The sequence below is a fragment of the Corythoichthys intestinalis genome, chromosome 4 (assembly GCF_030265065.1).
Source record: "Corythoichthys intestinalis isolate RoL2023-P3 chromosome 4, ASM3026506v1, whole genome shotgun sequence".
NCBI classification, from domain to species: domain Eukaryota; kingdom Metazoa; phylum Chordata; class Actinopteri; order Syngnathiformes; family Syngnathidae; genus Corythoichthys; species Corythoichthys intestinalis.
The window spans coordinates 590,196-617,526 of record NC_080398.1 but is presented as its reverse complement, the minus strand read 5'-3'; the positions used below and the strand labels follow the sequence as shown (position 1 = coordinate 617,526).

At 38.4% G+C, this 27,331-nt stretch overlaps 1 protein-coding gene across 2 annotated transcripts; it reads left to right on the top strand.

Annotated features, from left to right (window-relative positions):
* Positions 1-291: 291 nt before the first annotated feature.
* Positions 292-17,283, top strand: LOC130915208 (protein c-ets-1-B-like). Of its 2 annotated transcripts, none has more exons than XM_057835072.1 (7): positions 292-346; positions 428-509; positions 8,684-8,785; positions 8,863-8,934; positions 12,500-12,859; positions 12,942-13,060; positions 15,699-17,283. In XM_057835072.1, the coding sequence occupies exons 1-7, from the start codon at positions 305-307 to the stop codon at positions 15,951-15,953; spliced, it is 1,032 nt and encodes a 343-aa protein (XP_057691055.1). In that variant the 5' UTR covers positions 292-304; the 3' UTR covers positions 15,954-17,283. The 2 variants fall into 2 exon arrangements, with proteins under 2 accessions (XP_057691055.1, XP_057691056.1); XM_057835073.1 differs by having other exon boundaries at positions 295-346; positions 8,717-8,785.
* Positions 17,284-27,331: the final 10,048 nt, after the last annotated feature.

The window sequence follows — 27,331 nt, the reverse complement described above, 5'->3', positions numbered from 1 at the left end:
GCACAATAAACCTAAAAATGCTTTATCTTATTTAATTATTAAAAGTTTTAAGACGTTTATACATGTCATTTAAAACAAAAATGTTTTTTTAAAGACTGTGTTCTATTCAAAAATGAATCTTTTCCTGGCTCTTCATGATAAAAATGTCCATGAATGAAAGTTTGGGTGCTTTAGGTGGGGGGCTGTGACGTCACTACATGTGCTGGTCACGACTCGGCCGGCCCCACCCACCCCGTCCGGTTTGCTCTTATAACGGTGGAGCCTTCACTTGCCTTTTCCACTTCACAGCTGGAACTTAACAAACATGTACTGGGACACCGCCATCAAGCCTGAACCCAAAATTAAGGTATGACGTCATTAAACAGCATGAACAATCTTTTAGAGTTAAGAAATAAAAAAATATTAATAATAATAATCATCTTTACAGATGGAAGTCTGCCAAGGTGGCTTCTACTCGGAGGACTTTAGGACCCAGGAGGTTCCGGCAGGTTTTGACTTTGCATCTTTTGGTGAGTTTTTCATTTGAACTCATAGCTTCCATTGACGGTGATAGACGTCCAATTCATTTTAAGTGCTTAAGAGCTAAAAGTTCCAATTAAACTGGAGTGAACGTCTACGTAGCCGACTTCCTGTCAGCCTTGAAAGACGCAGGAAATAGTTTCATCGTCATCATCACATCTGTCAGAGCTTTTTGCATGGAGGCCTTGACATGCATGTTTGTGTGTGTTTGAATCAGGGTGGTCAAGTTAAAGATACCCTCCCCTCGCTAATCCTTTCCTCCAGACTTCCTTCTCCAACAGATTTAGAGTGTAGCCCCCTCCCTGCTTCGTCCCTCCATCACTACGCTGTCACACTCCCTCCACTGGTGTTTCCTCCACACTCTTCCTCCTTTGCTTCCTCCATCCATTCAGCTAAAAAAAAAGTGCCGTCTATGCTGATTGGACGGTAAACATTGTCAGACGTACAAATTGTAAGGAATTAGAGTTTTGCTAACTACCACAGCACATACTCAGCAAAATCACAGCTGAATAACGATATGCCAATGATTGAGTACATTTTTAACGAGTTAATACGTCGTACTCAATTGTATACTTTTGCTAACAACACATACTTGGCTAAATGTTAGCTAAAAATGATATGCTAGTGAAAGCATTTTTCACTATTTGATTAAAAAAAAAAAGAACCTGTCTAATGAACAAGTTGTACGAAACTGTATAGAAATAATACTTACTACATCCTAAGCTAATTCTTAGCTAAAAATGATATGCTAATGAGTGCATTTTTAATTATTCGAGTAAAAAAAACTACCACAACACACAATAAGTTAAATTTCAGCTAAATAACGACATGCCAATGACTGAGTATATTTTTAATTAGTGGAGAAAAAAAACTTCAAATGTACAAGTTGTACTCAATTGTATACTTTTGCTAACTAACACAACACAAATTTAGCTAATTTTTAGCTGAAAATTATATGCTAATGAGTGCTTTTTTCATTATTTGATTAAAAAAAAAAAGGTCAAATGCACAAGTTGTACAAAATTATAGTTTTGCTAACTACCACAACACATACTTAGCTAATTCTTAGCTAAAAATGATATGCTAACAAGTGCATTTTTCATTATTTAACTGAAAAACAAAAACAAAACAAAAAAAACTACCACAACACACACTAAGCTAAATTTCAGCTAAATAATGATATGCCAATGACTGAGTACATTTTAATTGATGTGGGGAAAAATCTTCAAATGTACAAGTTGTACTCAATTGCATACTTTCGCTAACTAACACAACACATACTTAGCTAATTTTTAGCTGAAAATTATATGCTAATGAGTGCATTTTTTATTATTTGGTTAAAAATACAGGTCAAATGCACAAGTTGTACAAAATTACAGTTTTGCTAACTAACATAAAACATTCTTAGCGAATTTTTTGCTAAAATTATATGCTAATGAGTTCTTTTATCATTATTTGATTAAAAAAGGTAAAACACACAAGTTGTACAAAATTATAGTTTTGCTAACTACCACAACACACACTTAGCAAAATTGTTAGCTAAAAAATGATATGCTAATGTGTTAATTTTTCATTATTTGGTTGAAAAAAAGGTTAAACGCACGAAGTGTACAAAATTATAGTTTTGCTAACCACCACAACACATACTTAGCAAATTTATAGCAAAAAAAAAAGATATGCTAATGAGTTAATTTTCCATTATTAGGTTAAAAAAAGGTCAAATGCACGAGTAGTACAAAATTATAGTTTTGCTAACTACCAATACACATACTTAGCTAATGCTTATCTAAAAATGATATGCCAATGAGTACATTTTTAATTATTTGATTAAAAAAACAACAACAACCACAACAAACACTATGCTAAATTTGAGCTAAATAACGATATGCCAATGACTGAGTACATTTTTAATTGGTGGTGGTGGTGGTGGTGGGGGGGGTCTTCAAATGTAGACGTACTCAAATGTATACTTTCGCTAACTAACACAACACATACTTAGCTAATTTTTAACTAAAAACGCTAATGCTAATGAGGGCATTTATAATTAACTCTGATTAAAAAGAGGTCAAACACAGAAGTTGTACATAATTATACAGTTTTGCTAACTAACACAACACATACTTAGCTAATTCTTAGCTAAAAGCGATATGCTAATGAGTGCATTTTTTCATTATTTGATTAAAAAAAACAACAACTACCACACACAACACACCGTAAGATAAATTTCAGCTAAATAACGATATGCCACTGATTGAGTACATTACATTTTTATTTGATGGTGTGGAAAAAAAATCTTCTAATGTAAAATTGTACTCAATTGTATACTTTTGCTAACTAACACAACATATACTTAGCTATTTTTTTTAAGATGAAAATGATATGCTAATGAGTACATTTTTAATTATTTTATTTAAAGAAAAAAAAAAAAGGTCAAAGGCACACGTTGTAAAAATATACTATTTTTATAAATATAATATAATATAAATATAATATTTTAACACTTAAACACTATATTACAACTCCATGCATCATCTTACCTATCTGTTTGACCCTCCCCTCGCCCAACCACGCCCACTTTACACTTACCCTCTACACCAGAGTGTAGTCGCAGCTCCAGCACCCCTCTAAATTCCACTCCATTGTTTTGCATTCATGAAAAATGTGAGCGGGATTTGGAACAGACCACGTTTACATTTAACAAAACAAAGGTGCTTTGCTGCCCTCTGTTGGAAATTGTAGCTCATTCGTGTTGCCTAAAAGATGAAAAAGTAAAGCGTGGTCTTCTTTGTATGAGGAACATCATCAATGTACAAATTGTACTCAATTGTATAAGTTTGCTTACCATCTCAAGATATATTGTGATGAATTTTTACATCTACAGAAGTTTAAAGAAGAAGCAATGGCTCCAAATAAAAACATTAAATGACGAGCATATGGTTACAGTTTTAACAGTTTTCGCGTTATCCGAGTACTGTATTTGTACACAAGTATTGTTAATTGGCCAAGCGGATATTTTCAGAGTCTCCAAAAATTTTACTCAAGTAAAAGTAGCGTTACTTCTAAATAATATTACTAAAGTAAAAGTAGTCATCCAAAAATGTACTCAAATACAACTAATAAAGTATTTGTTAAAAAGAATACTCAAGTAATGAGTAACATTGTGAGTAACTGCTTAAGATGTATGATTAAAAAAAAAAATCATAGTATGTTTTTTTCTCAGCACAACTTCTTCGAAATGAACTATTATTATTATACTGTATTATAACCTGTTACATGACCATATTAGACCAAAATGATGACTCAAAAATCATCGAATTCAGACTAGAACAACAATATGAAAGATCACCTGTTCAAAGAGCATGCGTGCCCTCTAGTGTAGAAAAAAAATTGTTAACTCTCATTGGTATAATGGAGTCATGTGGTTATTGTTTCGACGTCTCATTGGTGAAACTGAGACGGCCACTGTTGGCATCTGTGGCAATAATAAAATCAATATGTAGAATAAACACTAAATTTGTAACGACTCTAATGTAGCTCAAAGTAGTGGAGTAAGAGTAATGCTTCTTCACAAATCTACTCAAGTAAAAGTAAAAAGTATTGCGTGATAAAATTACTCTAAGAAGTACATTTGTCTTAAAAATGTACTCAAGTAAATGTAATGGAGTACATGTAATGTGTTAGTAACCACCTCTGGATTTTTTAACACTTGAACTCTATATTACAGCTCTGCACAACATATTACCTTTTTGTTTTACCCTCTCCCCAAACTACGCCCACTTTACGTACACAAACCGGGCTCCTTAGAGGCTTAGGCCCGGGTGCGATCGCACCTCCAGCACCCCCATAAGTTCCGCCCCAGTGCCGGTCCCAATTTAGGAATTTGTTCATAAGTAAGCCGCACTGGACTATAAACTGCAGCTGTCATCACTGTATTATGGGATATTTACACTAAAAGATATTAACCGGTAACACTTTTTTGACAGCGGAGTCATAAGACTATCATAAGACCAAATGAACCACCATAAATCTTTGAACCAATTGGCTGCAAAGCTTCATTTGGCCATCACTGTTCTCTTGGTGGAGACATTCAACCTCTGCTGTCAACACTGTTGTCGTCCACCATGCCTCCTAGCATGCATTGCAGCGCTACAGATATAAATAAAAATCAAAATTCATGTTCTGTGCTAATTATTTCTTCAGTTACTGTTGTAGTTGTTTCATTAATTGCTAGTTATGAAATTTGGTAACACTTTATTGACAGTGGTGCCATAAAAATGTCATAATAATGACATGAGACTACCATGAGCATTAATGAATGCTTATGAAAGACATCATTTTGTTTCATCCGTATAATTATCTCACTTTTGAATGGATGTAAAAGATCCGTGCTGGACATAGATGGAGTTAGTGACATAATTTGTCGACTGACACTTAATGACATCTGTCATAAGCATTCATTAATGCACGTGATAATGTTATGTCATAATTATGACGGTTTTATGGCAGTCTTATGACCCCACTGCCAAAAAAGTTTTACCAATTAACCCAAATAAATCAACAAATAAGCCGCACTGGACTATAAGCTGCAGGATTCAAAATGAGGGGAAAAAGTAGCGGTTTATAGTCCGGAAATTATGGTCAAGTCAAAGTTTCGTTTTAGACTGTTTTGGACTGTTTTGCCCCCAATTTACAAGCTTACTGTAATTTTCGGACTATAAGGCACACCTGACTATAAGTAGCCACCCACCAAATTTGACGTGAAAATGGCATTTTTTCAGATATAAGCCGCACCGGACTATAAACCACAGCTGTCCTAATTAATGAATACTTACGACAGATGTCATTTAGTATCATGCAAAAAATTATTTCATTTTTGAATGGATGTAAATGATTTGAGCTGGATCATAGACTTCATAATGATATCGACGGGGGGCCGATTAATAGGAGGCCTATCTCCGTCAAAGATGACCGAGTGGAAACACAGACAAAAAGCTTTTGACGTTGAAAATTCTTGTGAATAAATGCTTAAATCTCTGAATTCTTTATCGATATGGACATAAAACAGTCTCGATTTTTTGTTAAAAGAGCAAAGAACCGGGCAGTTAGCATTTACAATATTTTACGTAAGTATGTCGAATGTCGTGCTAGTCTTTAAGCCACTGTAGCTGCGGCCTTATGAAAACAAACTGCTTTTTCTGTTGAAAATTCTTGTGAATAAAGGCTTAAATCCCTGAATTCTTTATAGATCTGGACGTAAAACAGTCTAGATTCTTAATTAAAAGCAAAAAAAAAAAACGTGCAGTTAGCATTTATTTTACATAAATATTGCGAACTATGACGCCAGCGGCTAATTTCTCCCATTGATTTTTTTCCCCACGTTTCAAAATGCATGCATGGTACGAAAAATAATATAATTGCCTTGAATCCTCGAACAAATCGCTCCTGAGACAATCCTTAATGTCTGTATGCGGTACAGCTTTCGTCCTTTTTTAACCTAAATCCAGCGTTAGCTCGCTGCTTGCATGTGTTTGAGAATAACTCCTCTTGATGTAGGCAAGCCTCCTACTTGAAGGCGTGGCGCAGTGTATGAGGGATTTGACCCATCAATATCATTATGAAGTCTATGGCTAATATAAATGACGTTACTGACAAAATTTGCCGGATAACATTTAATCACATCTGTCATAAGCATTCATTAATGCCCATGACAGTGTCATGTCAAAATTATGACGCCGCTGTCAAATAAAGTGTTACCTGTTCACCCAAATAAATCAACAAATAACCCGCACGATACAAAATGAGGGAAAAAAACTAGTGGCTTATAGTCCGAAAACTACGGTAATTTCATTTCTTTCAACTGCTAGCCCTCTATCTACTGGGAGCAGAAACTTTTTAAGTTGTAGTTAAGTTTTAAGTTAGTCTAAACTGTTAAGTTAGTCTAAACTGTAAGTCCTGATAGGATTTTGAGTTTTTGCAGTGTTCAAAATAAATGTATGATACAGGCTGTATTGGAGCACATTAGGGACCAGTGCTACTTGGTGTTTTATCCAGCAATGACTACTGAGCAAAAATTGATAGTTAGCATTATTGAGTTTTTATTTTACACCCTCATCACTCCACATCGCTATGTTATGTTAAAGCCTGTATGTAAGACACGTTAGCCACGCATCGACAGTGGTCATAATTAATGGAAGCCTAGCCCTCCGCAGGGCTAACGTTACGTGAGCTAGAGACAGTAACGTTAATCTTATTTATTAGCGCTTAGCGCTCTTTATTAGCGCTTAGCGCTCTACTGCTTTAAGATGGCGGCTGTTTACTAACGCTGCCCAGACGCGGCCGAGTCTGTCATTTTGCATCTAGTTCAACATACATGTGATCTCTATGAGACTCATCAGACGCTACCTGCTACCAACGTAGCATCGTGCAGGCTGGTATGCAGCGGCTGTCGACTGCAGTAAGTTTGTTTTTTCTTGTTTTTGTTTTTTTTACTTCTTCCTCTACGCACGTGACATCAGCGCATTGTCCCGCATTAAAAGTAGTCCGAGCAAAACGTGATGCTTAGAGCTGTCAAAATAAACGATTACTCGAGGTGAATAAAATTACTCGGATCAGTTTTTAAACTCGATTTACTCGAGTTGCTCGAGTATTCGTTTCAGCTCTTGTGCGAATGCACGCAGCAAAGCAAAACACCTGGATTCATTTATCCGTTCAATTGGATGACATACTGACATGTGATCAGCAGAGATAGTTACCTCTGATTGGTTCAAATGTGCACATTTTCTGGAACAGCAAAAAAAAAAAAAGAAAAAAAAGAAAAAGGGCAATGCAACAAAAAATGGATCAAATCTTTAAGAGCAAGGAAAGAGTTAAGGTGGCTTATTTATCATATTTAATTTTATTTGCTCTGATGGGGAACTTCAGAACATCTTAGCTGTCAATGTGCAAATTAGACTTATATTTGTTCATTTTTGTTAGGCTACTCATCATTTCCTTTTAATTTAAAAAAGTAAATGTTTGCACAATCTTCAAAATATATTCCATTACACTCTGCATAATATAAGTCATTTGTACTTATTTTTCTGAATGTATGTTACTTATATCTTTATTATATAAAAAAAAGTAATAGTAAATGTTTAAATTAAATTTTAATATACATCCTATGTTCTTAAGTAGTTAAAATTAAGATTTGGCATTTTGTATGTGAGGAAAATTAAGATTTGGCATTTTGTATGTGAGGAAATGAGGGAAAATAAAAATTAGGAGATGGAGGTTGGGGTTATAGCTGTTTTTGTTTACTTTTATTTTGCAAATCATTAAAAAAAAAAAAAATTTTGAATGAAAATCAGTTTTTGTATGTGTTATAGAAATAACTGACCAAAAAGAGTTTTCTTTGCGTTTCAGTAGTTTTTTTTTTTTTTTTTTACACACCCCCACCCAAAAAATTAAAAAATAAATAAAATTTCTGGCTCCATGGCGACCTCCACGTCGGGGAGTTTTGGCAAGAAATTCTAACCACTTTCAACCCTGATAATATTTAAAATTTGGAGTAAATTGAATGGGAAATCACTCAGATATTGGCTTTCTATAGCTTAGCTATATAAGTTTTGAATCAAAAAAACAAAACAAAACAAAAAAAACTTATTATTTAATTCCGAAGGGTTCGGTGTACGCACATGTGAAACTTGTAGGGTTCAGTACCCTTAACAAGGTTAAGAACCACTGCTCTAAACCCAGTGGGAAGAAAAAAAAACAACCCAAAAAACCGTCATAAATCAGGTTAAGGTAGCGGAGTCTGACGTCTATTGCCGTCAATGGCAACCAATGAATTTTAAGTTTGTGTAATTTATATTTTTAACCAAGTAAGCATACATATATCGCTGATATTTTAGGCCCATCTTAATACTGTACTCAATTTTGTCCTGCCTCTCATTTATTTTGATTGTAATTCAACTTTCAACCACCAGATGGTGTATTGGGCTAAACAAGAAGAACGAAACTAGGAAGTACATCAGCTCAGCCTAGTTTCCTAAAAATCGAATGTCACAATCCTCAATTCTGCTTTTTACACACACAGAAAGCAATTTTTGTAAAGTACTGTATTTATTTTTGAAAAGTAAAAGGCACATATTTTTCTAATATCTGCACGTGTGTGTGTAACCTCCAGACTACCCTGGTGAAGATGTGTCTTTTCTGTTAGACAGCAGCAAGGCGTCCACGCAGCCTGCGCAGTATCTGCTCGACAGCTGCTATGGCGAGCCGCCAAAAGGTCAGCAGCCCCCCAAAAAATGATGATATTTTAAGTATCATAATAAATTAAAGCATTTTTTTTGTGTGTGTGTACAGTGAATGCAAGTGACATGGGCCTCTTCAACCTGGACTCCTTCCAGGAGTTTAGCTGGTGGACTCATCCACAAGGTGAGTTTTAGTTTGAAAGAGAATGACAAAATCTACATTTGGAAAAGTTCATTTCATACAAACCACTGATTAGAAAAAAAAAAAAAAAAAAAAAAAAAAAAAATAAGGAAAGAAAGAAATTTGCTTTTGGAAAAACATAAAATAGACTGATTCAATTGTACAATAATTTTTTTTTTAAAAAAAAATACATTGACTCTTCCGAATAATGTAAAATACTACAATGAGTTGACCAAATTTACACCTATAGATATAAATATTTACAAATTTCATATAGCATTATTTTACCAGTAAAAAGTATGACATTCATTTTACCCAACAATAGAAAAAATATGTTTACATATTAGAGAGTCTCCGATCACGTCATTTTCAAAGTATTGGAATCGGCAAAAAAATATCGGACATGCCTTTTTTTAATGTATATATATATTTTTTAATTAAATCGTTTTCTAATTGTATTTAACATTACAGACATAATATGTTACACTCATCCAGTCTTTAGTTTAGGCTTAAGGTAGGGTTATCATTTGATAATCCCGTAAACGGCGGTAATTAATTTTTTAAAAAATTTATCACGTTAAAATATTTAACACAACACGATCCACTCACACATTGTCGCATTCAATCTGTAATGGCGCCGTTTTACCTATATATAGAGCTTAAAGGCAGCGTAAAATAAGTAGGATGAATTTTGGCAGCCTTTGGAGCCTTTTTTTTTTAATTTGCCAAAGCCTTACAATCCCTCTCCCTATGATTAGAACTAACGTGGGAAGCAATGTGGGGAAGAAAGGTAGTAATTGATCTTTTTCTTAACTCCCTTTGTTATTTCCCAACGCAGAGAAGATATATCAATTGGTACCACTACGCACAGTCATGGTTGCACTTCCCATCATGCATTTGGGCATGGCTACAGTATCATTTACTGAAAGCTCAACAAATACACTAGATGGCAATATTTAGTCATAATATACAAAGTCACATTTATCCTTTAAGAATTATAAGTCTTTCTATCTGTGGATCCCTCTCACAGAAAGAATGTTGATAACGTAAATGCCATCTTGAGGATTTATTGTCATAATAAACAAATACAGTACTTATGTACTGTATGTTGAATGTATATATTCGTCTGAGTTTTATTCGTTTTCCTCTTAATGCATTGCCAAAATGTATATGATCGGGAAAAATTATCGGGAATGATTGGAATTTAATCGGGAGCAAAAAAAAAAGCAATCGGATCGGGAAATATCGGGATCGGCAGATACTCAAACTAAAATGATCGGGATCGGATCTGGAGCAAAAAAACATGATCGGAAATACCCTAGTTGTAAGCATTAGTATGAAAGTCTCCGGTCAAACTAGGAACAACAGAGTGAAAATTGAAAAATGCCTCCTGTGGGTGTTAATATGACAAGATCACTGATTGGCCTATTTCGCTCTCAATCAAATAGGATTCAGCCTCAGACAGATCTTCCTATTATCATGCAGAGAACATGAAGGTAGCGTCCAGGCGAGCTGACCCCCAGAGACGCTCAGCGTCCGGGTGGGTGGCATAAACCCAGTCTTTAGCCAATGATTTATCTCGTTGTAGATGAACAATGTACTCGCAACTCTGGAGACGCACATGCAGCGTCCACACTGTTTAAAGGACTGTGAAGCTGAGCTTCCCTTGCAGTTTTAGAGCAATCGCCTCTGGTTACTATTAGAGATGTCCGATATTTGGATCGGATCGGACGCCGATATGGGCAAAAAAATGCGCATCGGTATCGGATCGGCCAACACGGAAAAATTCCGATCCAGACTTCCGATCCAGTTTTTTTTTTTTTTTTTAAGTCCGGTCCGGGTTTTCTAGTGCACCGATTTACATAATCCTTTCCAGTTTTTGCTTCGGTTCACCTAAAATCTGGTCCGCATTTTACGGCACACCTTCAACACACTACATTTACATAACCGTCTCCCAATTTACCGAGAGACTTTATCGGTAAAAATGTCAGCTGTGTGGGATCATTTCACCTTAAGGACGACAAAGACGAAGAGGGAGAGTGCAACATATGGCACAATAAAGTCAAGTGTGGTGGTAAAGCTGTAAGAAGTTTTAATACAACCAACCTAATCAAGCATTTTGCGAAACACCACCACATACAATATAAGAAGTATGTTCAGAAAACCGAAGACAAAAAGAAAGGTCCGACACAACTAACACTGGCAGAAACTTTTGCTATGCGTGACAAACTGGCACTTGACGGTCCCAAAGCCCAGGGAATAACAAGAGTCATTGCCGAAGAATTCATTCTGGATGACGAGCCATTATCTCTCGTGAGTAAAGACACATCATCCAACACTTAGAACCATGGTACAACATGCCCAGCCGTCATTACATCCTTGAGCGATTCGGCCTTGGGAGATTCGAGAACGATTCACAAACATCCAAATTCCGATTATTGAAATATGTCAAGTAAAGCGGAACTAATACACTGCGCGGTCTTCGGGATGCAATGAGAAACGGACCGCATTGCGTCCCGAGAGAAAACATCATGCTTGTCATAGACCCGGGTAATGCCAATGCTCAACTCATAGCTTTAGCTCAACTCATGCTGCTGAATAAAAAACACAAGAATACCTGACTGCTGCTGACAGCCGCTACAAAGTACGTCAACGTCGTTTTACTGTAGATAATAGATGTCATATGTATATAGAACTAGATGCAAAATGAAAGACTCGACTGCGTTAGCAACATTGAAGTATCGAAAAGTAGTTGCGTTAGTAAACAGCCGCCATCTTAAAGCAGGAGACTTCCCTAGTAGGCTGTTGTGAACCTTCCAAGCGAACCTAATTAACTTTTTATCTAAAATACTCCTAAATCGGCAAAATCATGACTTGAATCTATCTTCAAAACAGTTTTAAAACTTTCACATGTCGAAAGTAGACAGAAGGGATGGAATAACGGGAGCGATTTTAACAAGTAACAGTTGATTCGCAAAATTAAATGAATTAAATGTAGTTTAAAGCTGCTGATACAGAATGGGGACTTGAGTATTTTATTTACTGTTTTAAAATGTTAACTTGATACTGAAATAGTCGTTCATTTAAACCTGAGAGGCTTTTTATACAATTTTTGTAACCAATGCACGAAACATTATAAGCATCTAAATAAAAGCTTGGGGGATTTGTTGGATTTTCCACTGAGGTTGTTGGTGTGTTTTGCTTTTTAAGACAGTTTACAATATTATTTGCACGTTTTACTGACTGACTATGCAGTTTCTGTTTGTTATTTATAATGTTGTGTATTTGTCACTGAATAAACAGGTCAGTTTCTTGTTAAAAACCGTTGTGTGTTATTCAAACTCACCTAATTCAGCTGGCTAGTTGTTATCAAGAGTACTAAAACCTTTTTCAACATGAGTCTGACAACTAAGTAAGGAGGCTAAATAACTTTAAACTTTAACACATGCTCAGATAGACCGGTATTGGATCGGAAGTGCAAAACAATATCGGTATCGGATCACAAGTGCAAAAACCTGGATTGGGCTATCCCTAGTTACTATAGCCTTGTTTTGTTTTCAACTGCTAGATGGGCTGATGGTGGAGCAGCCCCAAGCGGGTGGCTACCAGGAGCCAGTTGCCCCCCAGAACTACCAAAGTTTGGCGCCCCAAAGCGGGCAATTCAGCCCGGCCACAGAGGGCGGTCGCAGCCCCTTCGTCGGCGAGGCCGAGTCGAGTTTCTCTCGCCGCCCCTCCGACCTCTACCCAGACTCGGACAGCCACGGGAGAGCCTTCTGGTCCGAATACTCCACGCCCGGCTTTGACGGACAACTGCCTGCCCCTGCTGGCCCTCAGCCGACGGACCGCTACTACCCCCGCGTGACCAAGCGCAAAAACCCACAGCGGCACGACAGGGACGGTCACGTGACTGCCATGTCAGCCTATCCCGGTGGGTAACGCGTTACTTTTGATAGTTTCTGGGCAATCTTTGGTTGTCAGGGTAAACGTCATTTTCCCCTTCGTTTTGTCAGGTTCTGGTCCGATACAGTTATGGCAGTTTCTACTGGAGCTTCTACTGGACTCGGCCTGTCGAACCTTCATCTCCTGGACGGGGGACGGCTGGGAATTCAAAATGTCCGATCCCACTGAGGTAAGATATAAGGGGGCGCTAAGTAAGACTCAGGGGCGGAACTTAGGGGTTGCGACCGGGCCAGGGCCTCTAAAGGGCCCGGTTTGTGGGCATAAAGTTGGCATGGTTGAGCAAGGGGAGGGTCAAACAGAAAGGTAAGATGATGCGGGGAGCTGTAATATAGCGTTAAGTGCATGTGACATGAAAAAGCATGTTTATTTCTTAATACACGCGGTATTTTATGCTCCTGAATGATATGGACCGCTTGGATGTGTGTGGAAGCGACCGCTATATTTATTTAGTTTTTTTAATCCCGCGCCATGAAAATGAGTGACTTCCGGCTTTGGTCTTGCATTGAGGAGGAGGGCGCTGTGACGTGTACGGTAGAAGGCGTCCTCTTCACTAAACAGCCATACTGTTGTGTATGAGGACGAAGGATTCAGCTGATTTTGCGGATTAATACGTTTATTTTTCGCATCACGCCAGCCAAACGGCTGCAGAAAAATCATTCTGTATGAGGGAGAGGCGTATGCGCCTTTTTGGAGTTTTAAAAGGTTCCCATTCACCGTGGATATTGGCTAAACAAGCCCGACTACTGTGGGACCATTGGACTTACGAGGTAGTGAGTAAACATCTTGTTTAGTATTATGTCAAATATTAATACAGCTATTACAAAGTAAACACTACAAACTTTCTTTAAATAAAGGACTACTTAGGTTTGATCATTGATAGGCATGTAAAAAGCTCTCCTTATGCACATTAGCAGCACGTTAGCTGCACAACAACTGCAGCTGCCCTCCTCCGGGGAACGAACTGTAAATTGCTCTCCGCCGGGCGGTTTGCCGATCCGCAAAGACAAGCGACAACCCAGTCGTCATGTCAAATAATCCAGGCTAGTTATGTGTGATTTTCCGCTTCGAAGACTTTGAAACACCACTCGGTTCGGGTTAGCATGTCGACTAGCTGTCACGCCTTTTGGTTTGTTTACATTCTCCGAAGCCGGGGTAGGGAAATGACATATGTCCGATTTAGGTGTCATAAAATATCGTTTGGGAGGTGCGACAGTAAAGTTGAAGTCGACAGTTTTGACCATTATGGAGTAATTTTGCCATGTCGTCCTAAATAAATGCATTTTTATTATTATTATTATTATTTTATTATCATATTCCATTTAGCACAAGACTGTTATTTGTCATAACCATGCCATTTATTTAGCAATTGGGGAAAATACTTGGATAAAAAGAATTTCCTGTAAAAATATTGAAGTAAAGAGACAGAAACAATGACATTTTGCAGCTCTCTGCGTCGCGTTTTCCTCGTTGTGAATAGTTGCCCCTCGACGGGCTGACTGGTCCTTCTCAAACCATTTATATAGCTATTGGGGAAAAATACTTGGATAAAAAAAAAATATCCTGTAAAAATATTGGAGTAGAGAGACTGAAACAATGACATTTTGCGTTTTCCTCGTTCTGAATAATTCCCCCTCAATGGGCTGAATAGTAAAACCGATGAGCCCAGTCTACCGCTGACGTCATCCACCTGTTGGGGACGCTAAAGCCCTATAATGGTAGGCGTGGCTAACCGGCAGATTAAAAGACTAATTTCTCGTCATCTGCGCTTTGCTAAATTGTTGTATATAGGCGAATCGTCTCAAAATATGATTCTAATTCACGTAATAATGCCATTTAAGACTTTTTTTGCACCTGTCGTATGCTCTTTAAGACAGCAAGCAGACAATAAGAACATAGGGATTGCGTAAAAGGCTTTATTGAACACACACACAAAAAAAACACGCAATTGCGAAAAGGGAGACACAAAAGCGTCCGTGACAATAGGTTGGGATCCATAAAAAAAAAATTAAAAAAAAAACCTGAAGGAAAACCGCGGTGAGAGGCAGGCAAACAGAAAAAAACAAGGCAATTATGCCACTAACAATGAAGGGATATACAAACTGCCAAATGGCAGCGAGTCAATATCTCGGCAAGCCGCCTAGGATCGGTTTAAAGACACTACTGATGAGCTGGAATTCGTTGCAGGTACGACGTTTGGAACCCATCCCACATATCTGTAACAAAACAATCTGACCAGCAGCAGGATGTGACAAAATCATGCTAGTCTCCATACTAGCTTCACTTGCTTGCTAGCACAGCTTTCTCCCAATCCAGCCCAACCGCGTCATCACCTTCAGGGTTCATTGCGTGCGTAAAACATGTGCTAAATATTATAGATTTTTAAGTCAATTTATGTGTGTCTAATAACATATTTTAGTAAAAGAGAACAATTGTGGCTTATTAGAGCCTACAAGTCTTGAAGTAGGATCTCTTTTCGGGGCTCTGTGGTTCTGCCACTGTTAGGGCCTATACATTGCGTCTATAGTGTTGAAATTTCCGCCAAATTGTTGAAATGGCTACCTTCTTCTTCTTCTTTTTCTCCAAAGCATAAAAAGAAACAAGGGTTTCCATATTTACAATCCAACAGATGTAAATTCATTTTTACACTAAATTTACTTTGTTTTTTGTTGAGTGTTCAGGCACATGGAGTCCACGGGATTGGACATGTTTGTAACTTCATGAAAAACTCATTTTTTCACAGAATTTTTGAAAAAAAAATCTCCTAAGAAAAATAAAAAGTTTTTTTTTTTGTTTTTGTTTATGTACAGGTTGCAAAACGCTGGGGCCAGTGTAAGAACAAGCCCAAAATGAACTACGAGAAATTGAGCCGAGGTCTTCGCTACTACTACCACAAGAACATCATCCACAAAACGGCCGGCAAGCGCTACGTCTACCGCTTTGTCTGCGACATGCAAGGCATGCTGGGAAAGACGGCACAAGAGGTGCTCAGCAGTCTGAACATTTTGCCCGTCGCCAGCGTCGAGTCGTCAGCGTCCGACTTCAACAGCGAGCGATGGGCGTAAAAAACAAAACAAAACCCAAAACTGAGTACTATGGACCGATGGTGTCGTGAGTATTGTCATGTATGCACACAATAAGTGACAATTGTGTTAAAATCAGCATGTCAAGCTCAGGACAGTGGAAGCACTACAAAAAGGAACGTGAAACTGCAGCTGCGACAAACAGTCATTCGACAAGTACGAGGGCCACGCTGAAAAGAACAAATGAAAAGAAATATATGGATATTATAAGGAAATTTGCAACACAAGTCCAAATCTGACTACAGTGGTACCTCGAGATACTTCAATGCAAAAAAAAACTGATTTCACAAAAGGATTTTTTTTGCTTCATATTACGAAAATGTTTTCATCATACGAAAGATAATACGTACTGTAATAGATAATTCCTGCTCGCAGCAATACAATAATGGAGCTACTTTTTACTATGAGTGTAAACAAACAAAATATATGCACGACACAATACTCATGTATATGAAACAGAAGAAGAAAATAACTACAGTATATTTACATTTTCAAGGCACAAACGGCGAGATGAAATAATATGAACATAACAAACGAGTTACCCTTAAGCGCCACTAGAGGGCGGAAAAGCATTACAAATAAAGACAGGTAATCAGATGACATTGCGGTATTTTAGTAGCGCGTGCAATGAATCGCGTACTCCACGAATGCTATTTTTAGACCGCAAGGCTGCGTGATGTCACCATTGTAAACCAGAAGAGGGTCAACATAGAAGCGCGCTCGCATTCAACTCATGCTAGTACTGCTCGTTTTCTGCCGGTAATCTTTCAAAAAAGAACCTGCAGAGTAAACACTGCTGCCATGGAGCTTATAGAAACGACTCTAGACTAGAGCAGGGCAGTAAACGGAAAAATTACCGTTACCGAAATTCTTCATGATGACCGACGTAATTTTGACCATGTCGGTAAATTCGTAAAAATGTAATAAAAAAATTTAATAAAACAAGAAAATATAGTCTTTTCATCCCGCTTTACTCTGACTCTGTGTTGTTCGGCTATTTTCATTCCCCTTTAAGAAAGCAGTCAGTGCGCTTACGTATGGAGTCACGTGGTTTTCGGGAAGCCAGACAAACAGAAGTCCGGTAGGCTAACGCTAGCGGCTAACGCTACAAGCAAACGTGATGGAGCCGAGCTTAAGGGAGCTTCGCCAAACTTTCACGCGACATTAAGTAAACTCTTGGCGGGTTCCAGACAGGCTTTCACTCGCTGTCTTCCCTGGTTCTCACGATTTCAGGAGAGGATGCTTTCAGTGCTTTCTTCTGGAAGCCAAGCCACAGGCTAACGCTAGCGGCTAACAGCGGCTCCAAATGAACGTGAAAGAGTCGGATAGCGGCTCTAACCTTGTCGAAACGGCTGAAATTAATGAGTGGACTGGGCACGGACTTCATGTAGCAATCATTATGTCGCGTTATTTGGTGTGTGATTTCTCTGAAAGCTTTCATGATGGTAAAGCACTCAGCATAAAGTATAATCCAACAGTGAAGCCTATACATAATATGACAGTTTAATGGCCACAGCTATTTTTCTGTATGTGTTTGCTTTATTCTGCCATCATAACAGACACATACACATTAAAGCTACAGTATATTGCTCTTTTACCAATGAAACATTTAAGATTTTATTATGGCAGTAATGACACAAGAGTAAAGCAAGCACATACAGAAATATAGCTGTGGCCATTAAACGGTCATATTATAGTCTTCACTGTTGGAATATAATTTATGATGAATGCTTTACCATCATAAAATATATCAAAGAAATCACACACACACACAGATACAAAATAACGCAACATACTAATTGCTAGATACAGTCCATGCCCAATCCACTCATTAAGTTCAGCCGTTTCGACAAGGTTAGAGCCGCTATCCGACTACATCAGGTTCATTTGTGGCGTTAGCTGATAGCGTTAGCCGATAGCGTTAGCCTGTGGCCTGGCTACCAGTAGAAAGCACTGAAAGCATCCTCTCCTGCCGCTAGCGTTAGCCTACCGAGCCTTCTATTCGTTTGAGTTCCTGATAACCACGTGACTTCATACGTAAGCACTGCTTTCTTAAAGGGGAATGAACATAGCTGAACAACACAGAGTCAAAGCGGGGTAAAAAGACTATACTTTCTTGTTTTATTAAATTACCGAATTTACCGACATGGTCAAAATTACGTCGGTCATCGTGAAGAATTTCGGTACCGGGAAATTTTCGGTATACCGCCCTGGTCTACTCTAGACATTACCACCGTCGACATATGAAGGATGTTCTCTTCATACGTTTCCCGAAGCCAAAAACTCAGACGGGGAAAAAAAGTTAACTATGGATTAATAGAATTAGGATCAAAAGACAAGTTTAATGCCAGCAAGGTGAAGCCATTCACCTTCATATGCAGTAAACAATTGTTGGGGGCCATGGATCCTACAGATTGACAATCGTGATCCATTGCCTGCCCCGAAAAGGTAAGCCATTTTGATATCGTTACTTATTTTTTAGCGTGGCGTTTTGCCGTGCTGCCTCTATCTGACAATGAATGACCTGAAAAAAAAAAAAACACTTTATATATCACAACAGTCTTGTCTGCCTATTTTTCTAAAATATGGGTATTTAAATAAATTTAGGGGTGTCAAACGATTAAAATTTGTAATCGAGTTAATTACATCTTAAAAATTAATTAATCGTAATTAATCGCAATTAATCGCAATTCAAACCTTCTATCAAATATGCCATATTTTTCTGTAAATTATTGTTGGAATGGAAAGATAAGACACAAGATATATACATTCAACATACGGTACATAAGTACTGTATTTCTTTATTATAACAATAAATCAACAAGATGGCATTACCATTATTAACATTCTGTTAAAGCGATCCATGGATACAAAGACTTGTAGTTCTTAAAAGATAAATGTTAGTACAAGCTATAGAAATTTTATATTAAAACCCCTCTTAATGTTTTCGTTTTAATAAAATTTGTAAAATTTTCAATCAAAAAATAAACAAGTAGCACGCCATTGTTGATGTCAATAATTACTTACACAATGCTCATGGGTGCTGAAGCCTATAAAATCAGTCGCACCCAAGCGCCAGCAGAGGGCGGCAAAACTCCGAAAAACACAAGTACACCTTTCACTCTGGTGTCATTTTAATCTGTTTGAGCGGGGCATTTGTGCGTTAATTGGGTCAAATATTTTAACGCGATTAATTAAAAAAATTAATTACCGCTTGTTAACGCGATAATTTTGACAGCCCCAGATTATGTGCCTTCCCCACCACACCCTTGCCACCGGCTTGTCACGACAAACGTAGTACTTTTAACGCTTTGCAAGAAATGACAGTGTAAATTTTCAAATGATTTAATTTGAGATGGACAGTTAAATTTAACAGACCGTAATGTGATGTGACACAATATAAACAAACAATTTCCATCTATTGTCCCATGTCGGCTACAATACAATATGACTCAGAGTGCTATGCCTGCCTGCTAAGCAACAAAACAGTACAACTAAACATCCTGTGCCTGCCCCCTCCACATCCCTGGGGTTATCAAGCCCTCAAACAGTGATGTGCCTAGATTTTTTGACGGCCAAAGTCATTAAAAACATCAGTGAAATCCAGTTTTTGAGCAAGCTCACGCTCAATGGAGAGCATGGCTAGGTTGTTAAGCCTGCCCTGTGATGGTGGAGCATTGGTAGTTTTTATTATTTTCATTTTACTGAAGGCTCGTTCTCCTCCAGCTACAGTCACTGGCAAAGACAAGAAAATGCGTAGCAGTGTGCAAAAAAAAGGAATTAAAAAAAAATATTTAATATGTGAAAGTTTTAAGTATATGGCAGAAAACACAGACAAGACTGAAAAAGCAGTTTCTGCTCTTGCACGCCTCTTTAACATAAACTGCTTTATTTTAAGCCAAAAGAACTGTTGTGTTTGATAAAACAATATGTCTATATGCTGCCATAGAAAATCATGGCGCATTAGGCCCCCGAACTATTTTTAATTTGTCCCTTTTACCCTGGAAACCCCCATTTACAGACGTCGCGCAACCACTTTTGTTTCAACCTAGCCATACAAAGTAATTATATTTATTCATCAAAATGTCTGTCATTTTTATCTTAGAATCATTAATTGACGTCTAATATTTTGTTTAAAAAAAAAAAAAAAAAAAAGACATTAAAAAATTATTCACTCGCATATTTGAAACTTTTAAACAAATGACGTCACAATGAAAAAAATGGCGTCTGTAAAAAAGTCACGAATATCTACCTCATAACGATTAATTGTATTTTTTTTTGTTACTGTCGCATTTTCTCTAATATGCTAGATGATTAATAATCGATCCAAACAAATAAAAATTGGGAAAAAAAACCTTTAGAAGGGTAAATATATGAAAAAGAACATCTAGACCACTCCTTGATGTCTGCGATTTCTGCATCACGACCCTTGTTATATTACCATGTTTTACCTATAAAATCCCCCCAAAATCCGGCTGTGGCCATTCACATCTGTGTCTTGGCACTCGATGATACACGCTACATGGAGTTTTTGGATAGAAACAAGGTAAGTATGTGATAATATCTCGTTAAAATCATGGCATCTTTAATTCTGCTTTCGCGTGCTCTCGCCTCCAATTAGGGTTTTGCTGTTTAAATTTTTTTTCCATTTTTTTATTTTTTAATGCCCTCCTGTTCAAAAATTTTCTTCCCCCAGAAAATAGAGTTTTAAGCTTTCCAATGATGTATCACACATGCATATAGGACAATTTAGAGTTTGGCCAAATTGGGGGTCTCAGAGCGGAACTTCAAGTCAAATTAAGGGTCATTCAGGAGCCCCAATGGTCCTGAGGCCCGAGACAACATACCCGGTTGCCCCCCTGTCGACGGGCTTGCGCATAACGGACAAACAAGCTTGAGCCCCCCCCCCGTAGCAACAGTCGGTAACGTCATGAATATTAATGAGAAAATGTGACGTGTTACGTGCGGTACGCTATTAGGCGACTTACATATTGATTCATTATACCAGGGGTCCCCCAAACTTTTTCCTGTGAGGGCCACATAACTTTTCCCTTTTCTGATGAGGGGGTCAGTTTGTAACAGGAAAAGTGTGACGAATGCAGGCGTGCCTAAATGTAAAAATGTATTGTTTTTCAGAAAGCCACAATCAAATAACCCTTTCTGGATTCTTCACGGAACAAAAGTAAATGAAATAAAAATAATAATAAATATAATATAATATAATATAATATAATATAATATAATATAATATAATATAATAATAACACTGGTAATTAAATAGATAATCACTAAATAACCCTCTCTGGGTTTTTCACAGAAAAAAGCCAGGAAATAAATAACACTATTTAAAAAAAAAAAAAAAAAAAAAAAATCAAAATGCTCTTTGGTATTGTTCAGGGGGCCGGACCAAATGTGGAGGCAGGCCGTATCCAGCCCGCGGGCCATAGTTTGGGGACCCATGCGTTATACGATAAAATCAGGCTGCCAAAGCCACTCCTGAATGAATTAATTTCGCATCTTGAGGTACCACTGTATTTTGAGGAAAAAAAGTTATTTTCTGATTCAAATCATAAAGATGCAAAAAAAAAAATTTGAGTTAAAAAAAAAAAAACAAGTGATAAAATTGCCATATTACGTGAGGGGAAAAAAACTAAACATTTTCGATTGAGGTTCTAATTCATGCAAAAAGTTAAATTTGTCACCAATACAAAAGTGATGAAAGTTGAAAAGTCTTCCAATCATACTTTTTTTTTTTTTTTTTTTTCTAAAGAAAGAAGTTACAAGCATATGACAAAAAAAGGGACATTTTACTGGAAAAAAAATGCAAAAACTGGCAATGTTATGTTGTTTTTTAAAAGCCATTTCTGAGAACAGTAACAATATTACTTGATTTTAAGATTTAAAAAAATTTTTTTTTACTAGAAGTGTATGGCCCTAATACTCTGTAGCATTTAGCAGTGTTTCTATAAACCGAAATATTTGTAAATAATGTTGATACGGTGGAGTTTTGTGCATTTATTATATTTTTATATACAGTATACTCAGGTCTACCTCTGTTGTCTAATTACAATGGATAAACGCAAGTGATTCCCATGTTTTATGTGCTGGACTCCGGCCTGTGTGGATGACTTTTTTATGTCAATAAAATGCTTATAAACAAACTTTTGTGTCAGTTTAGTATTGCTATTAAATAACATGTTCTGATTTCAACTGTCTTTGTTCAATAGAGCCACAGTGTTGGCTAACACTTTAGCTTCAGACAAAGACAAAATATTGCTGAGCTATGTTTTTGACGCGGTATCCTATTGTTAATTGGACAAAAGCATGCCGCGGATATGTTATTATGATGCCTTGGAATGTGTTTAAACTGGAAAGAGCACATTGTTTTTGTATGTCACGTGATTTGGTTTAAACAGTTGTGGTAGAAGTTTGACTGTAAAGCTGTAAAGAAGACATCTGTACAAAAGTTGTCATTAACTCGTTCAATGCCAACCCAGGTTACAGAGTATGTGTGGAGTATGTGCATTTGCACACACCATACAAAGCAGTAACAGCACACACACACGTGAAGAGGTGACAGCCTGCGCTCACATTTGTTGCTTGTGAAGCATCAAGAGGCAAGGGCTGTACAGTGGGGCAAATGAGTATTTAGTCAACCACCAATTGTGCGAGTTCTTCTTCTTGAAAAGATTAGAGAGGCCTGTAATTGTCAACATGGGTAAACCTCAACCATGAGAGACAGAATGTGGGGAAAAAAAATCACATTGTTTGATTTTTAAAGAATTTATTTCCAAATTAGAGTGGAAAATAAGTGTTTGGTCACCTACAAACAAGCAAGATTTCTGGCTGTCAAAGAGGTCTAACTTCTAACGAGGTCTAACGAGGCTCCACTGTATTAATGCCTCCTGTTTTAACTCATTATCGGTATAAAAGACACCTGTCCACAACTTCAGTCAGTCAAACTCCAAACTCCACTATGGCCAAGACCAAAGAGCTGTCGAAGGACACCAGAGACAAAATTGTAGACCTGCACCAGGCTGGGAAGACTGAATCTGCAGTAGGTAAAACACTTGGTGTAAAGAAATCAACTGTGGGAGCAATTATTAGAAAATGGAAAACATACAAGACCACTGATAATCTCACTCGATCTGGGGCTCCATGCAAGATCTCACCCTGTGATGTCAAAATGATTACAAGAACGGTGAGCAAAAATCCCAGAACCACATGGGGGGACCTAGTGAATGACCTACAGAGAGCTGGGACCAAAGTAACAAAGGCTACTATCAGTAACACAATGCGCCGCCAGGGACTCAAATCCTGCACTGCCAGACGTGCCCCCCTGCTGAAGCCAGTACACGTCCGGGCCCATCTGCTGTTCGCTAGAGAGCATTTGAATGATCTAGAAGAGGACTGGGAGAATGTGTTATGGTCAGATGAAACCAAAATGGAACTTGACCAGGTTCTCGTGTTTGGAGGAGAAAGAATACTGAATTGCATCTGAAGAACACCATACCCACTGTGAAGCATGGGGGTGGAAACATCATGCTTTGGGGCTGTTTTTCTGCAAAGGGACCAGGACGACTGATCTGTGTAAAGGAAAGAATGAATGGGGCCATGTATCGAAAGATTTTGAGTGAAAATATCCTTCCAACAGCAAGGCCATTGAAGATGAGACGTGGCTGGGTCTTTCAGCATGACAATGATCCCAAACACACATCCAGGGCAACAAAGGAGTGGCTTCGTAAGAAGCATTTCTAGGTCCTGGAGTGGCCTAGCCAGTCTCCAGATCTCAACCCCATAGAAAATCTGTGGAGGGAGTTGAAAGTCCGTGTTGCCAAACAACAGCCCCAAAACATCACTGCTCTAGAGGACATCTGCATAGAGGAATGGGCCAAAATACCAGCAACAGTGTGTGAAAAGCTTGTGAAGAGTTACAGAAAACGTTTGGCCTCCGTTATTGCCAGCAAAGGGTACATAACAAAGTATTGAGATGAACTTTTGGTATTGACCAAATATTTATTTTCCTCCATGATTTGCAAATAAATTATTTAAAATCAAACAATGTGATTTTCTGTTTTTTTTTTTTCCACATTCTGTCTCTCATACTTGAGGTTTACCCATGTTGATAATTACAAATCTCTCTAATATGTTCAAGTGGGAGAACTTACACAATTAGTGGTTGACTAAATACTTATTTGTCCCACTGTATATGTACTTTTTGTTGTGCGTTTTCAATTGTAGTCGAATACTTGCGGCGACTTTGTGTGATTGTTTTTGATGATGTGCGGACGCTAACTGATACATGCTAATCATTTGTTTTTGGTAAATTTGAATTGCTGTTATTGAAGATGAAACAGATTTTATTTCATGTTATTTTAGTTTCATTCTGCAAGTTTTGATGTCATGAGCAGCTGAATAAAGTCTGCAAACCACAAGGACGTCTGACATTGTTGTTTCGGAGTTTAGCTCACTGTCTAGCTAGGACTTAGCTCCAACAACTTGGCGAGGACAGTACAATGACGTATAATACATGTTTTTGCATAATTTTTTAATTTAGACGTTTTTTTGAGGTACTTAAAGTGCATGTGACACGAAAAAGCATGTTTATTTCATAATACACGCAGTATTTTATGCTCCTGAATGATATGGACCGCTTGGATATGTGTGGAAGCGATCGCTATATTTATTTAGTTTTTTGAATCCTGCGCCATGAAAATGAGTGACTTCCGGCTTCGGTCTTGCATTGAGGAGGAGGGCGCTGTGACGTGTACAGGAGAAGGAGTCCTCTTCGCTATACTGCAGTACTGCTGTGTATGAGGACCAAGGATTCAGCTGATTTTGCGGATTAATACGTTTATTTTTCGCATCACAGCAGCCAAACGGCTGCAGAAAAATCTTGCTGTATGAGGCAGAGGCGTGTGCACCTTTTTGGAGTTTCAAAAGGTTCCCATTCACCGTGAGAAATCACCAAAACAAGCCCTACTACTGTGGGACCATTGGACTTACGAGGAAGTGAGTAAACATCTTGTTTTGTATTATGTCAAATATGAATACAGCGATTACAAAGTAAACATTACAAGCTTTCTTTAAATAAAGGACTACTTACGTTTGATCATTGATAGGCATGTAAAAAGCTCTCCTCATGAACATTAGCTGCACGTTAGCTGCACAACAACTGCAGCCGCCCTCCTCCGGGGAACGAGCTGTAAATTTCTCTCCACCGGGCGGTTTGCTGATCTGCAAAGACAATCGACAACCCAGTCGTCATGTCAAATAATCCGGGCTAGTTATGTGCGGTTTTCCGCTTCAAAGACTTTGAAACATCACTCTGTTCGGGTTAGCATGTCGGCTAGCTGTCACGCCTCTTGGTTTGTTTACATTCTCCGAAGCCGGGCAAGGGAAATGACATATGTCCGATTTAGGTGTCATAAAAAAATTTTCGGAGGTGTGACAGTAAAGGTGAAGTCGACAGTTTTGACCATTATGGAGTAATTTTGCCATGTTGTCCTGAATAAGTGCATTTTTATTATTTCATAATCCATTTAGCACAAGACTGTTATTTGTCATGACCATGCCATTTATTTAGCAATTGGGGAAAATACTTGGATAAAAAGAATATCCTGTAAAAATAATGGAGTAGAGAGACTGAAGCAATGACATTTTGCAGCTCTCTCCGTCGCGTTTTCCTCGTTGTGAATAGTTCCCCCTCGACGGGCTGACTGGTCCTTCTCAAGCTATTTATCTCACTATTGTGGAAAAATACTCGGATAAAAAGAATATCCTGTAAAAATATTGGAGTAGAGAGACTGAAGCAATGACATTTTGCGACTCTCTTCGTCCTGAATAATTCCCCCTCAATGGGCTGAATAGTAAAACCGATGAGCCCAGTCTCCCGCTGACGTCATCCACCTGTTGGGGACGTTAGAGCCCTATAATGGTAGGCGTGGCTAACCAGCAGATTAAAAGACTAATTTCTCGTCATCTGCGCTTTGCTAAATTGCTGTATATAGTCGAATCATCTCAAAATATGATTCTAATTCACATAATAATGCTATTTAAGACTTTTTTTCTCCTGTCGTATGCTCTTTAAAGAGTTAATTCTGACTTACGCAGAAATCCAGGTTAGATCGCCAGCGCAGGTACGGAAATCATTCGTAAACCGGGGACGACCTGTATTGACGGGAATAGACGTCCAGTCTATTTTAGCCAGGAAGCGATCGAATGATTGACAGGAAATAGATATTCTAAGTGAAAATGACCTATTGCCGTCAATGGCCGCTAAATAGTTATGTAAGGTCATAAGAGATTTATAAAACAAAACAAAAATAAATGATTTAGAGCAAAAACGCAAATAAACTTCAATTTCAATTTGTCGTTATTTCTTTTCTTTTTCAGTATGGCATACAGAGATAAGGCCGAGACCACATACTGAACACAAAAACAAAGGAAATGATACTCGACTTCAGGAAGACGAGTACAGACCAAGCACCAATCATCATCAACGGGGGCTGCGTGGGGAGAGTACATTCCTTTAAATTCCTGGGGGTGTACATTTCTGTTTAGCTCTCCTGGTCTGCCAACACCAGAAGAGTTATAGGAAAGGCCTAGCAGTGACTCCGCTTCCTGAGAGTGATCAGGAAAAAGAAGCTGCTGGTGTCCTTCGAAATAGCCACTATTGAGAGCGTACTAGCATAATGCGTCACGGTGTGGTATGCTGGGTCCACGGCGGCAGACAGGAGGGCCCTTCCCCCCTTCTACTCGCCTGCGGGAGTCTGCCTCATAACTCAACTAAACTTCACCTCACACTGTAAATATGCTTCACTTTGGGTATCTGTGAGAGTCAGAACGGGCCATACAGTCCCGGGCCAGCTCCCCTTTGACTTTAATGCATCATACAGCAAAGGTGTGGGGCAGCTGGGTTCGGTTGGGTGGGGAAGTGATGTGATAGTTGCCTTCCTGCTGCCTACCCACCATTCCTGCACCACATACATTACACTCCATGGCGGAGCTATGGCAAGGGGCAGTGGGATGTGCTGCTGGGAAGAAGTTCCACGTGGCGATCCCTCAGCTCTCCCCTTTTTTGATACATACGCTGCACTACTCTCCCCACACAACCCCACCACGATGCTGGGTAGTGGCTACCAGTTGGGGTCCTGGCAGCCACAGTAATAGTGCGGTAGGTGGGTCCAACACTTTTCTATATGGTGGGGCTCTCGGGTGGGGCCTCTCCTCGTCTGGGCTTTAAGGTGGTTGGGACTTTGACCCCGCAGCGGCCTCCAGGTGTTCTCCTGCTTCCGCCTTCCTCTGTTATCCACCCAGGCATCCTCTTTCAGCCTGGCACAGATCATCAGCTGGACAGC

What these genes read in the sequence shown, in the direction of transcription:
- LOC130915208 (XM_057835072.1), top strand. Translation starts at nt 305, where the DNA reads ATGTACTGGGACACCGCCATCAAGCCTGAACCCAAAATTAAG. An exon ending in AGCCTGAACCCAAAATTAAG is followed by an intron (nt 347 to 427) that starts GTATGACGTCAT and finishes TCATCTTTACAG; the next exon opens with ATGGAAGTCTGCCAAGGTGG. An exon ending in CTGGTGGACTCATCCACAAG is followed by an intron (nt 8,935 to 12,499) that starts GTGAGTTTTAGT and finishes TTCAACTGCTAG; the next exon opens with ATGGGCTGATGGTGGAGCAG.